The sequence below is a fragment of the Paramisgurnus dabryanus genome, chromosome 3, assembly GCF_030506205.2.
Source record: "Paramisgurnus dabryanus chromosome 3, PD_genome_1.1, whole genome shotgun sequence".
In the NCBI taxonomy this organism is placed as follows: domain Eukaryota; kingdom Metazoa; phylum Chordata; class Actinopteri; order Cypriniformes; family Cobitidae; genus Paramisgurnus; species Paramisgurnus dabryanus.
Genome location: NC_133339.1, coordinates 39,848,314 through 39,864,754, shown reverse-complemented (window position 1 = coordinate 39,864,754; position 16,441 = coordinate 39,848,314). Strand labels below are relative to the sequence as shown.

General features: G+C 39.6%; 1 protein-coding gene across 1 annotated transcript in view; it reads right to left on the bottom strand.

Annotated features, from left to right (window-relative positions):
- aatka (apoptosis-associated tyrosine kinase a) overlaps nt 1-16,441 on the bottom strand; it is a 65,552-nt gene that overhangs the window by 32,350 nt on the left and 16,761 nt on the right. The window contains exon 2 of the mRNA XM_065263133.2: nt 339-472. Coding sequence (XP_065119205.1) covers nt 339-472 — 134 coding nt within the window. The remainder of the gene's footprint in view (nt 1-338; nt 473-16,441) is intronic.

Sequence of the window (16,441 nt, the reverse complement as noted above, 5' to 3'; positions counted from 1 at the left end):
AATACAAACGCAACCAAACATGTACAAAGCTACAGCTGTCAAAGGCATCCAAAGATAACAGGGGCTTGACAGAATCCTCTAAAGCGAACGTTTTGCCATTTCCTTGCGAGACTTTAACTACGTGCATACGTGACTAGACGGACAAATTAACGCTGAATGACATGAAACGCACCTGGGGAAAGAAACAAGGTGACATCAAGTGACAGTGATAACAGGTTGTGGTTGAAACACTGTAAAGTGAGTGATGTGAGAAATGATGAGGGGCAGAAGAAGAGATTAATTTCTCATCCTCCGCTCGTTCTGATGGATGAATTGACTAATGAGGACTGAGCTCTCACCTTGAAGCTGATATCACCTTTTTTGCAGCACAGGCAGGCCAGCATGATGAAGACGAATGTGAACAGACCCGAGAAAGAGACGGCCACCACCGCCAAAGAGGAAGGCCATGACAGCTCGTTCAGCGGCGAGCCACCTGCAATGTAGAAACAAACTCTCAGTATCAAATTCTGCTGCTGGACCCCAAACACGAGACATCGCTGAAGTAAGATGTGAAATGTTTACTTTATGTCTGTGGAGGCTTCAAAAACAAAAGCAAAAATGATCATACAGGTCACTTGCACCCACATCACTTGCCCAAGAGGGACCATAGCAACACCAGACCTACCTGTATGAAACAAAATCTGCTTTTATTGTTGTAAACAACAGAGACACGGTCTGCAATGGGTTAAAAACTCACAACATTGAGCTTTGGAGGCTTTATGAGATGATTCACTTGTTATTCATGATGAAATTGCAGTTTTGCCAGTTAATGAAGTAAGAGACAGATATGGGCATTAAAAGTAAATTGGAGTAAATGCGCTGTATAAATTCTGAGCACTGTGTGGCTATGCAAATGAGCTCTGCAGCTTGATTGGTTGTATGCTAATGAATCTGAAGATGTGGCTCTGTTCATCAGAAATATATATGTTTAAAGTTTGACCTGAAGTCTTTAAAAATCGGTAGGACAAAAATGACAACAAAGCACCATTTACTAACACAAAAGGAGTCCATAAAATTTGGGACAGTATATAAAATGCAGTTTGTGTGCAAGCACAGTAGAGTTGTAAGTAATTATACTTTGTTGTAAGTCAAAATGTTATATAACATAAAGCAGCTTCTCCTTGTTGGAGCATTGCATTCACATCGCAAAAGGTTGGGTTTGATTCCCAGGGACTGATAGACACAAATGTATAGCTTGTAACCACTATAAGTTGCTTTGGATAAAACATAAACACAGGAAAACTTGTGAAAAAAGCCAGCGAGCTGCCATGCTGTCTATAAGCCGATCTGTCAACTAAAATGAAAAAAAAAAGAGTGATTTTGATTACTCCACCCCAGTATATCATCCTAACAGGGCTAAGAGATGCACAACTTATCCCTTATGAAAATAAACCGTGGCTTTATTATAGTATGAATGTAGTAATCGGTTTATTTGTAGTTAATTTGCATAAGTGATTTACAAAGAGTTTGTGTGAGCATGTTGCTAAGATAATGACAGAATACTAATAAGCATAAAATAAATCCTGTAGTACACACAAATATCAATATTTATATTCACACCAGACTTTAAAGTCACCATGAAACGGAAGTAGCGATAGTCCGAGTAAAACGGCTTTTGAATTGAATAAGGTAGGGCTGGACTTTAATTCGTACATCGAAAAATGGTTGCATCGTTTGAAGTTGGGTCATGTTGCCATTTGCTAATCGCTGCAGTCTTTTATTGGACCCCGCCAACTTGCCATACCATAGATCAGTGTTTCCCAACCTTTTTTGATAAGTAAAAAAATCATACGGCCACCACTTTCTCAATAAGCATTAACAGATCTGCACATCTGCATTGCAATGCTTAATGACTTGTTAAACTGGAATATTATACTGTATTAAACTTAGTATTCACATTTAAAGCGAAACTCAATCTTGTTTTGATGAACACAAATGATATCCTGGCTAGAATTAATGACACACGCAGCTGTGACAAACTCAGGAACCTGGTAGCTAACTTCCAGCCCTTTTTTTAAACACTGTGGCAGTGTTATTTTTCCACGGCACACCAAACAAGTGGTCACGGCAGACTAGTGTGCCGCGACACAGTGGTTGGGAAAAACTGCCATAGGGACAGAGCGCATTTATTCCAATTTGAAAACCACGCCCACCGGGGAGAAAACAATCCAATCATCTCCATTCACTTTGTATTGCCAAAGGCTGCCATCTTGTCATTTTTGGCTTATAACAAAAAAACAAAATAATGCCTAAAAGCTGTTGTGTGACAGGGTGTACAGCTAACAAGCTAAAAAACCCAGAAATAAGTTTTTATAAGCTACTGAGACGTAAAATCCACCCTTTAAGGAGAAAGAAGTGGATCAACGATTACGTTTCTCTCTAGTGGATGCAGTTGTGTTAATAGTATTACTATGAAAAGTTGCCTGTATCCACTTTTGGGTCTTTAAACTCTCGTTTTTTGGGGTCCACAGCTTATAAAAAACGTATTTCTGTTTTTTTTTTGCTTGTTAGCTGTACACCTTGTCACACAGCAGCTTTTAGGCATTATTTTTTTTTTTTGTTATAAGTCAGAAATGACAAGGAGGCAGTCTCTCGCAATACATAGTCAATGTAGACGGATGGATTGTTTCCCCCCGGTGGGAGTGGTTTTCAGGTTATGACGCGCTGCGCTCTGTCTCTATACAGTACGACCAGAAGCAAAGAGAGATTGTTTCGAGCAAGCCAGGAAATTTGCATTTTTTTTATTAAAGATTATGAGGGCACATGAATAAAAAAAAATTAAGTCATTTGTAAAAAAAAAATACACGATATTCCAAAACCAATTACAATTTTTCATTTCAATTTCATTGCAACGTTAAAGGTACCATTTGAACATGTTGAATACTTACAATCAGAAATCCTGATGTGTGTGGGGAATCCCGAGGACAACGCTAGCACGCTATTGAGATTATCACGTGAAACAAAACCATATCCAATCAGAAAGCGAGATGAGGGAAGACGGAAGCAGTCATGGCGCAGCACAAAGGCCGCTTCTCAATCCGTAGGTCGCATTTCTAGGCTGCATATACGTCATCTAGACTGTCTTATTTCAGAATATTAAGAGTTATAAAATTGACTATTATTCGTAGTTTATCATATATTGTTGTAATATACTTATGACTTGCGAATGTAATGCTCAGTTAACTTGAATAAACCAGGTTTCATGACATATGCAGCCTACATATGTGACCTCCGCAGGCTACAGCCTTCGGATTGAGAAACGGCCCAAAGTGAAGTTGATGTGGACAGCAGAGATGGAGGATCAGCTTGTTGAATTGTGGCAACAGCACGAATGTTTATACAACGTGTCTTGTAAAAATTATTCCAAGCACTATCATTGAAATGTCTTCCTGCATATCGTCCGTCGTCCGCAATGCTTATTCTGAAGTCTTGCGAGATTTTGTGGGATTTCCTGTGTTCACAGTCGAGACTCTGGTTAAAAATCTGTTTGTGTGTGGTGTGCTGTCTTTGACACATAATGGCACACACTATAGGAGCAAAACGGTTAAATCTGGGATTTTTTATCCTCATGTTTGTGGTCTATCACATTTTTTAAATCTTATAAGATGTAAAAAATCTTTTGGTGTGTACCCAGCATTAGGTTGCACTCACACTGTCCAAATCAAACAGCCCTCTCACATGCCATCATATTGCTAAGTTGATCTGACGCGTGTGCTCAGACATTCACATAACCCTGCTGCACGCATCAGATGTTTTTTAAAGGCAGATAAAGGCGAGTGGTCACACAATTGATTTCTCTCCTATTGAAATGCGTTCTGGCGCGATTAGCGATCATACTGCGCCTTCCACGCCTGAGCCCATGTGAACTGCGCTCCATCCCACCTCGGGTGCGTTTGACCCCCAAAGCCTAATTTGTTTTTACTAGTAGGATCGCTCTTTACCGCGCCCAGGCGCTGTTTGGTTAATCATGCCCTGGCCGGCTTGCAGAGGTGGGCTGGAGCGCTGTTCACTCGGGCTCAGCCGCAGAAGGCGCATTGTGATCCCTAATCGCGCCAGAAGGAGAGACGTCAACTGTGCGACCACTCACCTTCATTTGCTTTTAAAAACCTGATGCACACAGCAGGGTTACGTAAATGTCCGAGCTGCACACTTAACAGATCAACTGAGCAACATGATGGCACAGACTTAACATTATGATGGGTTCCAGTGTTATGAGAGTGCTTTACTTCCTGCTTAGTTCAAAACAGTTGCATCCTAACAACAACAGCACGCTCGGGCTCGGATCGATAAAAGTACAGTGTGAGTGCATAGTTCTGGGGGAGTAGTGAGGAAGAACTATCGCGCTGGGGCATGGTTTGGTTTGGATAGTATGAGTACGCCCTTAATTTCAAAACACATACGGACGGTAGCTGCCACCTGACAAGACAGCATAGTGACGAAACGCACTCTGTACAGCAATTTTTCCGTATAGACCAGGGGTTCTCAAAGTCCGGACTCCGGTCCGGATCCGGACCCGACGGCAACTTCATCCGGACCCGCGTCCACTTCATATTACAAGTGCATTAATTTCTATGTGATTGATTAAATGTGTGCATTTGCTATTTTACAAATGTATATTAAACTTGTAAACCATTCGTTTAGTTTTTTTTTCTTTATAGATTTAAGAGTATTCCTGGTCCGAAAATAAAACGAGTTATTTAAAAATTTCCTGTGTCACGCTGTAGCCATCACACCCAGATATTATGCACAGCTACTTCATGTACTACGGCTTTTGATCAGTCCTTACCAATCACTGTTGGTTTGAGTCGTTTAAAACATGCATTTAAAAAAGCAACACTCGTCAAACATAATCATTATACATATTCTTTATTATCATGAAAATACCTGAAAAGGTTTGAAGAAATATAAATATATCCTTAAGCCATTTCCTGGAGCTCCGTGTGTCTGGTTCTTCGTCTGCAGCACATTTAAGTTTCTGCACAAAAGCGCCCCCTGGCTTTTGGATGTAGCGGCATTTCACCGTAATTCATTGAGAAGCATAGCAAGCATCATCAGCCAATTTAAAGGTGCACCCCTAATTTTGGTCAGTGTCTCTGCCTACCAACCACACTTTTTTTTGCCATGGCTTATGCATATGATGGAGAGCAAACTGTGCCATTTCTCTAATTAGGTTCCTCTGTATTTTGCACCTGGTTACTTTTGGCATATTTCTTGTGTTTATTTATTTTTTTTTTTTTTACTTTAAATGCAAAAAACACTTATGTTTTTCCCAAACTATTTGTGTTGATTTGTTATATAAACAAATGATTTACATAAAGTTTTTCCGGACCTATGAAAATTATGGGAATTCAGATTTGGACCTTTGAATGTAAACTTTGAGAACCCCTGGTATAGACCTTTTGCGAGTCGACGTCACAGTTACGTCACGCGCGCATGTGGTGGCAGAAAAACAGTGGAAATGAATGAGAGACGAGTGAAACAAACAATATAACTCACTAGAAAATGTTTTGTTGTGCTGTTGAGTGTCAGAATAGGAATGCCAAAATAGATGACCTTCATTTTTATAGTATACCGTTGTCGAAGACACCATTTGAAGATAAACGTAGGTGTTTATGGTTGCAATAAAAGTCCTCAACCGGACAGACTGGAGTGATGAAATCATCTGAAAATCTTTTAATAATTTGAATAGAAAATAATTAGCGAAGATATCCGGTGTTCTGTCGAAGTCTGTTCCCTCTTTGTGTTTTTAAACTTCAAACTTTTAATTTATTTAAAAAATAAACGTAACTTGGTGAAAACGTTATAAGAAACATTAGACTTAAGAGAAATATAGGGGAATCAGACTTCTACAGAACACAGGATCCTTAAAAATCACAGTTTAATGCTAAAACACTTCACACAGCTATTGAGAAGCATTCACTTTCTGCCACCAGTTGGGCTCCGCCCACAAAAAAATGTCATCTCTGTTTGCAAACACGCAAAAGGTCTATAGGGCTACTGTAGAAACATGATGGTAACTTCCATGAAAGGAGACCCGCGGTGTATGTAGATAGAAACGGTTCATTCTAAGGTAGTCAAAACAATACAGTTCACTATTTAAGGTCATTATACACCACTTAAAATATATTTATGTAGATTATATTGCATTTCTGTCGAAAGATCCTTCTCAAAGTTACACAATGCATCTTTAAATTAGATTATATGGGGGTGGTTTCCCGGACAGGGCTTATCCTAGTCTCAGACTAAAATGCATGTTTGAGCTGCCTTAATTTAAAAAAAGTCTTGTCCTGAAATATGAGTGCAATTGTAGGCCTAGTCCTGAATTAATCTAAATCCTGCCCTATATATATATATACATATATACTGTACATTATATATATTTCTTTGTCTGCTATCTCAGATTATTAATTTCAGTTTGAGTTTGTCGCAATGCATTCTGGGATTCCCTTTTCAACAATTCTGTATAGCATACAGTAACTACACTGCCTGCAATCTGTAACAGCCTTTGTTTTAGGAGCATGCCTTAAAATCTGCCTATGTATGCAGGACACTGGGTTTAGGAACGAAGCCAATGTCACCCCGATCACTGGAGCATGTGTGTACACAACAGCACACGCAGAGACACGGTCAGCAACGTGTTGAGTCTACCAAAGCATTTCTCCAACCCACTCCTGTGTCTCCATGGTAACGGCTTGACTGGTTGACCCGTCATGTTTGATTCCACTTTGTTTTTGTGAAATCTCTCATTTCATAATGATGACACACACACACACACACACTCCTGATGCTCTCTCTCTCTCTCTCTCTCTCTCTCTCTCTCTCTCTCTCTCTCTCTCTCTCTCTCTCTCTCTCTCTCTCTCTCTCTCTCTCTCTCATCAAGTTCCCCCTTCATATCCAATCATTCACAGCCTCTGAACCGGTTTTGCTCCCCTGAGGCTTGTTTCACAAAGCGAACTGAGAGAGTTGAGCACAACAAAACAAATCCACCGATATTTTAAGAGGTGTGAACATCAGTTCAAAATCTATCCACCTTGTAAACCGATGACTCCCTGTTTGTCCAACCAATGGAAGACAGGAAACCCTCCTACAGTGTTTCTTCCTCTTAATTCTCTCTCTTTCTTAAACTCCTAAACGTTATCAATAATACAATAATAAAGTGACTATTTTTGGAGACCTACTGTAAGCATTTTGCTTTTCATCATTTTTTTTATTATATTTGCCCAGTCATTTATTCCACTGCAAACATTACAACAGACCCATGCACAAACTTGCTATGTTTCCACTATAGACTGTAAAAAGATAGACGACTTGTCACCATAGACTTGAATGTATTGTAAAGAACGACCAAAATATCTCAAAAATGGCCTCTGACATCATGACGTCATTTGGAGCCAGAGTCTGCGCAGTAATGATCATGAGGTAGAGCTGCGCTAATAGGGCCATGCCAATTTTAGAAATCAAGTTGTCATACCCTGTTTTAATATCTAATAACTTAAACCAAACATATTATTATCATGATAAGAAATAGCTAAGGTAACAGAGCCCATTGTTGGAAAATGTTTATTTGAAATGTAATTTGATTTTTAAGTTTGGCTAACATACGATTCGTTTACATTGAGAGGGCACCCAGATACCCACTGGACACTGTAACGGAACAGGACCGCAACCGCAAACCGATAGAGCCAGACTCTTTTCTGAGTCCAAACGCACAACGGGCCGAAGCCGTTTCTCGTCTGTTATCAGGGGTTGTTGCGGATTTGTACCAGCGCCGATCCAGCGCTGATTCAGCACCGCCTGATCATCAGTATCGGCTCAGATTCGAATTGCAGATCTGGACCAAATCAGTGTCAGACACAGCTAATGTCTTTCGGTTACCTTTGGGAAAAGTGATCTGGGCCAGATCTGTAAAATGATATAAATACTGAACTGATGTTTAAGCTGAAACCTCTATCTGGCACAGATCTGGTTCACAATCAGAAAAAGTCTCTAAGATAGAAACGGAGACAAGGGGCTTAAAACGGATCCGGGCCAAATGTAATTGCTATCTGGGCAGGGTTTATGACCTTTACTGCAACAAGCCACCAGAGGCTGATCGAAATGTTTTTGCTACACCTAGCTAGGACTTGTGTGGCACCATAGATATGAATATTTTGGCCCTATCCCAAATGGTGCACTTCATGTGGACTTTTCTCGTGATGCTCGAAAATATGACTCTGGTGCTCCCTCGTGGACTCGCGTCAAAGGTCCGTAAATCTGCACTACATGATGTCATCAAAGTGTGGACTCTGAGGAAGTCCACAAGTCCAGAGTGTGCCATAGATACGTGACGGGACAGGGACATAGATACGTTATTCGACCGCTACGCATATGTAGACGCGCACGCCATTTAAAACGCTCCAGTTGCAGACGTCACTCAATTTTCATAAGTTTCATAAACCCTGCAGAGATTTATATTTAAAAAATATTATATTTCTCAAAAAAGGCCTTACCTTTCACAGGTGAGGATGTTTTTGTAGCCTAAGTATTTACTTCAGTTACTATAGTTTAAAAACCTGTAATATTATGTTAGCAAACATAGCATTATGTTCAAAAGTATTTTGAGTGTCTTTTGCACTGATAAGAAAATAACCATGGCGTTACCGTCTGCAATAACGTTAAAGTGATCACAGCAGACTTGGCTACACTGGTTAACGCAACAAAACGACACTAAACAGACGCTAATGTCGTATCTATATATACATATGTGTGGCACGCATGGGGCACGTTCAAGCTCAAACAGGTGCGCAATGTTTTTGCTAAGTTTTGGGGTTGAACAAAGGCTGTTTCTTAATACCAATTTCGGACTTGCGTCCTTCGTAGTTCGAACTCCCGAGGACGGGAGGATGCGAGTCCGGTTATATTGCAAATGGAACAGCAGAGTACTTGCAGTCTTGGCTATTCTTATTTTAATGTATTTTTAACGAAATACATCAAGTGCAAAATCCTAATATGTAGTTAAGGCAACACGCGAATACGCTGATTAGCTTTAATGTATTTATTACAAAATAGTATGATATAAAACACATTTGCAACTCTTACGTCCAGGGCTGGACTGGGACAAAAATTCGGCCCTGGCATTTTGGCCCAAACCGGCCCACACTACATACACTGCAAAAAATGATTTAAAGTCGCAATGAAATTGAAATGAAAAACTATATATGCATTTTTAATATTGTGGTATTATTAACAAATGACTTATCTGTGAGCTTCATTATTTTTTAAAAATTCGTGTGTGCTCATAATCTTTAATCAAAAATGCAAATCTCCTCCCCTCCTCAAAACGATCTCTCTTCACTTCCGGTCAAAAGTATGGCAGGTGGGCGGGGTCCGGGAGAAGATCGCAGTGATTAGCAATTAGCAACACGACCCAACTTCAAACGATCCAATCAGATCTCGATGGACAAATTCAAATCCAGCCCTGCCTTATTTCATCTCAAAAGCCGTTTCATTCGGATATACGTCACCAAGGGGAAAATAAGGCAATCGCTACTTCCGTTTCATGGCGACTTTAAGAAAAAAATGTTCTTAGTACTTTTGTCTTGTTTTCAGAAAAATATCTAAAAATTCATTAAGATGCTTTTTCTTGATGAACAAAACGACCCAAGAAAATAAGTCTAGTTTTTAGACCAAAAATATCAAATTTAAGTCATTTTGTGCATAAAACAAGCAGAACAATCTGCCAATGGGGTAAGCAAAAATTTCTTGAACATTTTTCTTAAACACTAAATGCAAGAAAAATTAGCTTACCCCATTGGCAGATTTTTTTGCTTGTTTTATGCACAAAATCACTAAAATTTAAAATTTTTGGTCTAAAAACTAGACTTATTTTCTTGGGTCATTCTGCTAATCAAGAAAAACCATCTTATTTTAAGAATGTTTAGATATTTTTACTGAAAACAAGACAAAAATACTAAGAATGTTTTTTCTTGAAAATAATTTTGCAGTGTATAATTACAAATACCACCCATCTTTGCACGCCTTTAAATATGTATAGCAATAGCAACTCGAATTCCATAAAAGCACTAAACCCAATCAATAGCAGGTAGAAAAGAGTGAGAGTTGACACAACAAACAGTTCTAGAACGTGTTATTTATTAATGCAATAAAACTGTATAATCCACACTTATGAACCTTATGAACATTTTCATGCAATTAGCAAAATTTGCCATTGGATTGCTAACTTATTACAAAATACAAGTGCTGCTTACAGTAATATTGAAAACTGATTATTACTTGCAGTACTTACAGGTACTTACAAAGTATTCACTACATTCACTGAACTAAAGTAGTGTGATTACAGTAATAGAGATTTTTAACATTATCTGTCAAGTGTGTTGTTATATACAATAAACATATATTTGTCTGTAAGCAGATCTCCTGAATTGTTTGATTTTGCTTGAAGAGAAATCATACGTTTTGAAACAGACAATCAACGAAAAATCTATGAATCAGATACACTCTCGTAGTCACAGAGCAAAGAGTGCAATTATTTTATTGGAGCTTTATCACCATATTTTGTGTTTTTGACTCAGCTTTATCAAGGGGTATCCATCTAAACTTGTGTTTTGAAAGCAGTTCTGCTTACCGCAGTCATACACTCACTTCTCCCTCGTCTCTCGCCCTCTCCTCACTGACACTTTGCGTGCTGGTGCTGACAGTGCCACCGCCGCCACCATCATCATCATCACCAGCGACGCGAGATGAAGGTCTTGCTGCCGCAGAAAATATTTTTGTGTTTTTAACACATTTTGCAGCGTCTGATGAAGGGCTTGCTTCTTTTTGTCGCGCAGTTTTTCTGCGCCTCCTTGCGTTTTCTCTATCTCTCTCTCTCTGTTTTGACACGTGAACTGACCGACGATGCACGCTCGCTTGCACAGAGACCAAAGCGGTGATTGGGCCAGCTTAATGTCATTCAAAAAATATAACCAATGGGCTGCTGCTTAAATGTGAGAGGGCCGGTCTATCTAGGAAAAGAAAGGATGATGACTTTGCTGGTCAGTCATTGGTCCAGCTTAATGTCGTTTAAAAAAAATAACCAATGGGCTGCTGCTTAAATGTCAGTGGGCCGGTCTGTCTTGAAAAAAAAAGACGCTAACTGGGCTGCTCAGACAAATATAGTATGAGATGTATCGGCCCGAAAAGTACGTCGGCCCACCGGGAAACTGCCCGGTTTGCCAGATGGCCAGTCCGCCCCTGCTTACGTCATTAGAACAGGGTGTTCAACGTCATCAGCCCTGCTTTCCACCGATTTGACATCTGACAAAGACATTTTAAAGGTCACATTCTTTCTGATCCCATTTTTAACCCTAGTTAGTGTGTAATGTTGCTATAATAGCATAAATAATAACTGTAAAATGATAAAGCTTAAAGTTAACTGTCAGGCGATATATTTTCTTTAACAGAATTCACCTTTCAAAGCCTACAGCGAACGGACGGTTTGAACAACAGCCCTCTATTTCCTGCTTTAATGACTTCAGTAGAAGTTTTTTGACTAAACTCCGCCCACAGAAATACGTCAGTCGCCTGTTAAGCTCAAACGCTCTGCTAAGCTAAGCTGCTATTGAATCACAACACACTAAACAAACTACACAATACGAACTCGATACGTATTTATAAAGAAGGGAGTTCATAGAACAAGGAAGACATCAGACTGTTTTGAGGACATTAAAAACAGCGCTATACAGATGAGTAAAATACTGTTTTTTCACTGTAAACACAATCAAAGCTTCAAAATCACAGAAAGAACGAGACCTTTAAGTCTACTGCCCCCTAGTGTATTAAGCTTTCTCAATTCCAGAGCAACACAACAAGCATACATAAATTACGTTTAACAAGACGTCTGTGTTTGCATACTTGCATTACATGTTTAAGCATCACAAAACTGCTGAGAGCAAGTATGGCGGAGTCAATACATGCACGTCCTTCCCTTGTGATTTAATGCACTGCACCAATAGAAGAGAGACTTGATCTAAATATGATTGTCACTATACATCATGGTTGAAAAATGCATTGGTAGCTCCCTTAATTAAATAACTGAACTTTTTGTGTACAGACTGAGACAACTGTACATCTGCAGTGTCTTTGTAGCCTAAAGCGACTGATTTTATCCAGTTTTATTTGATTAAAAAGCCATTTGAACACAGAAAGATGGATACCTCTTCTCTAGGCTGCATTTCAGGACTGCCACTGTGAGGAATAAAGGATTGAGATATCAGAGACTATGAGCACATGTCTGCCTTCACAGTGAGCTCAGGGTTTAACAGGAGAGGCTCACGAGCAGACACACAGCAGAAAGGAAGGCTCTGGTTACGTAACACAAGGAAGCCTCTGCTGCATTCTGATGAAATACAGTGCAAGAGGTGCAGTAGTGCTGACTTTATAGAGCTGCTTAACCTGTGTGAATGTCCTCTACTGACAACCTGCAATTAAGCCACGTGCATTCTCTGCATATCAGGGAATCCAAATGCTACACAAGGATGACTTTACGCATTGCTGTATATGTAAGACATTACATTTCAATGATGTCACAAGAGCTGCTATATTGAAAATTAGCATATTTTCAGCTGTCATTATTTCGACTATTCAAATAGTGTCATGGTGTAACAGCTTTTAAGGAATCAAGAGCAAATTTAGGCAGACAAAACCTAGGGGGCGTGCACACCAAGCATTTAAATGCGTCTGAAATGGCAGGCAGATGCCGACTGTAGGCGCTTGCCAGCTTTTTTTAGCTGAGCGTTTTGATTGCTATGAGACTTCTGCTTTGTTTATCAGTCGTCGAAAGATGCGACGGTTGGTTGCTGTGATATTTGTCCCGCCCCCTTTCACTGTGATTGGACGGCCGAGTGAGAGTGACATTCGTCTTACACCGATTATGCTTAATAAACTGATAACACGTGGGGTCATGTAAACGAGTAAAGCGGTTTTCTTTAATCGGGGAAAGCCCATAAACGGCGTAAGCAAAAACCGATCGGCACAGGTAGTTTTTTGCTCATTTCGCCGATTTCGCATGGCATGTTAACACCTTAACCCGCTTTCTCACGGTTTTGTCCATGTGCGCATGTCTCCGCGTATGAAAGATAAACGTCACACGCGGAAGTAAGCGCAAAGTAACGCATAAAAGTCTCCGCTCGACAAAAGCAGTTGGCAGAGAAACTGTGAAAATAGAAGCTCCAGTTACATTTACAGGTTCTGCAGACACGAGGAGAGATACAACAGTACAGCTTAAGACAGATATGTCGTTGACTTTTTGATCGACTATTGTGTACTATAGGCGGTGACGTCACTGCCTGCGAGAAAACTGATAATTCTTCAAGTCCCATGTAAACGCAGTTGTCTGCATAGCCGGCTTATTGATTTGCATGGAAACGCATAAAAACAGTTTTCTGTAAAAAGCAGATTTTTGATAGTTATCCGCTTATTCTGTGCATGTAAACGTACTCATTGATAAGCTGAGCTTTCCACCCAAACTCTCAGCACCCAGCGCAAACAAAACCCACTACCTGCTGGCTTTTTTGAAAAAGTGCCGCACTTCCATTGTAAACTATAGAAAACATACGCCAGGGTAAACCGTTGGTGTGCACGCTACCTTATAGTCGCTAACTGATCTCTGGATTTATTAAAGTCACTTTAAGGAAAGTATCCAAACTCGCTAGACATATTTGCAATAAGCTAAATAATTAGCTTATGTTAGTTATACACAGCTACTGTAAGTTAGGGAACAATGCATAGTCTATCTTGTTATGATAAAAATATAAAAAACACTTTTCTAATCAACAATTTAACCTGGCATCATATGTACCATACATTTCCACTCTTAACCGTAAATTGCATAACAAAACACACTTTACAGGTTGTTTCAGCTACTGCGCATGCAAGGTTGGCAAGTACCACACAACAATCTGTATAGAGCCACCAATATCTATAGCGCCTACAATAGCCTTTTGCTTTATGGCACAGACATTTGAAGTTAAAGTCACAATATGTAGATTTTCACCACCAGAGGTCGCTATTACACAACTGGAAACTGAGGATAGCGTGGATATTAAGGCCCAATTCTATTCCTACCCCTTACCCCTACACCTCTGTTTAGCGCATTCACGTGAAGGGCTAAGGATGTCCCAATTCTATTAGTCGGAGGCTTAGGGGAGGGTTTAATAGCCCTTCAAACAAAGATTTTTCAGGACCCCACTTAAAACGAAGAGGTAAAAATTTCTAACATGGCTGCTCATGTGAAGTCTTTTTTAACATTAATCAGGGGTGCAAACTTGTCACCTTTCGGCGAAATTCACCGTTTTTGATCCAAAATAGGTCATTCTTGTGATTCGCCTAGATCCGATGAGTTTTTTAATGAGGGGTGAGGGGGGTCTGCGACAGGGTAGCGGTAAATGAAATTATGAAAATCAGGTTCAGCTATTTGTGGTACAATGTCAAATTACTAGCCAGTTTGGCGGGTTATGTTTTATAATTTATAGTGACCTCATTTGCCGCCGAAGTTTAAGCAGTCTGCAGATTGAGCGCACACACTTAACTCGTAGTATTTTCTCATTAGAGGTTACGTGCCCAAGTCACGATGCTGTGCGCGTGGTCATAAAAGCTTAACATTTGTACACGCAACGCAGTTTTAAATTAAGTGATTTTAAGCCGTTGAAACACAAACAACAGTGCTATATGCGCTACCCAGATAGCAATTACATTTGGCCCGGATCCGTTTTAAGCCCCTTGCCTCCGTTTCTATCTCAGAGAAGTTTTCTGATTGTGAACCAGATCCGTGCCAGATAGAGGTTTCAGCTTAAACATCAGTTCAGTATTTATATCATTTAACAGATCTGGCCCAGATTACTTTTCCCAAAGATAACCGAAAGACATTAGCTGTGTCTGACACTGATTTGGTCCAGATCTGCAATTAGAATCTGAGCCGATACTGATGATCAGGCGGTGCTGAATCAGCGCTGGATCGGCGCTGGTACATATCCGCAACAACCCCTAATAACAGACCAGAAACGGCTTCGGCCCGTTGTGCGTTTGGACCCAGGAACGAGTCCGGCACTATCGTTTTGCGGTTGCGGTCCTGTTCCGTTACAGTGTCCAGTGGCTATCTGGGTATATACCTGTTTCTGTTTGAGAGTATAGCCTTAAATACACACTGTATTAGCCTTAAATACACACATGCATCAACATTCCCGGCTTTTGCAAGTTTCCTCATTAACACAACAATTTAGGTCTTAAGAGAATGTAAACAGCTAAAAGAGAAAACACATTATAATCAGTTAGATCCGGACTTCGGTCTTAAAGGGGAAGTTACCTAATTTTGCTTCTGTCTGTCACTCGTGTTAATCAAACAGTATTGAGAAAAAATCTCTCACTGCTCTTAACTAAATCACTTTTCTACCTTTGATAACATTTGTACGTCAAATTGTACACGAGTTTGATTCGAGTTGCTCGTTCAAGGTTCATATTCATACTGTATTAGAGCTATGACGTTAAGCAGAACAAACCCTGAATGATTTGTTTATGTGTACTAAATAATAATAAAAATACAAATTTCTGTAACACTTTACAAAAAGGTTGTATTTGTTCACATTAGTAAATGCATTATGAACAAAAAATTAACTTTATATTGTATGAAAGCATTTATTACTTCTTGTTTATGTCATTACAGTAATTGAAGTTAGTAATTGATGTTGCATTAATGCTAACAGTTTCAAATTTGATTTAAATAAAAATGCTAAAATCAAATTTAAATGCTAAAATTAATAAGATTAACAATAAATAATTACAAATTATATATATATAAACGCTGATGAGTTTGCACCCCTGTTAATAAACTTTTTAATGATTAATAATAATTTTTTATGATACATTCAATCTTGTTACAGAAATGTTCACACAAAAAATTGCTGCAGTTTGCTAACATATCCCACTTTACTAATTGCACAATAGTCCAGCAACATGTGAACAAATGTAACCTCCGGAGCGCAATCATGTCCCTGTTCCCCCGTCTGATCGCGTCCCGGTTCCCCTGGGCTGATCGCGTCCCTGTTCCCCCTATCTAATCTTGTCCCTGTTCCCCTGTCTGAACTGATTTTGTCCTGGTTCCCCTGGTCTGCTCCCGCTCTGGAGGCGGCACACAGGGGAAAACACCCGGTGCTTCAGATTGCAAGTCCACAATTTTCATACCGTCCCATCCCTATTTGTGGACGTGCAGAATGAGTTTTTTTTTTTTTTTTTGCAGCCTTGTTTCAATAAATGTTTGAAACATTCAATAAATCATCAATAAAAGGTAATAAACCATATAGACTGTTTGGTTCCACAATACATCTACATAATACATATGCTTTTTATCCCAAAATTAATGTTGATATCT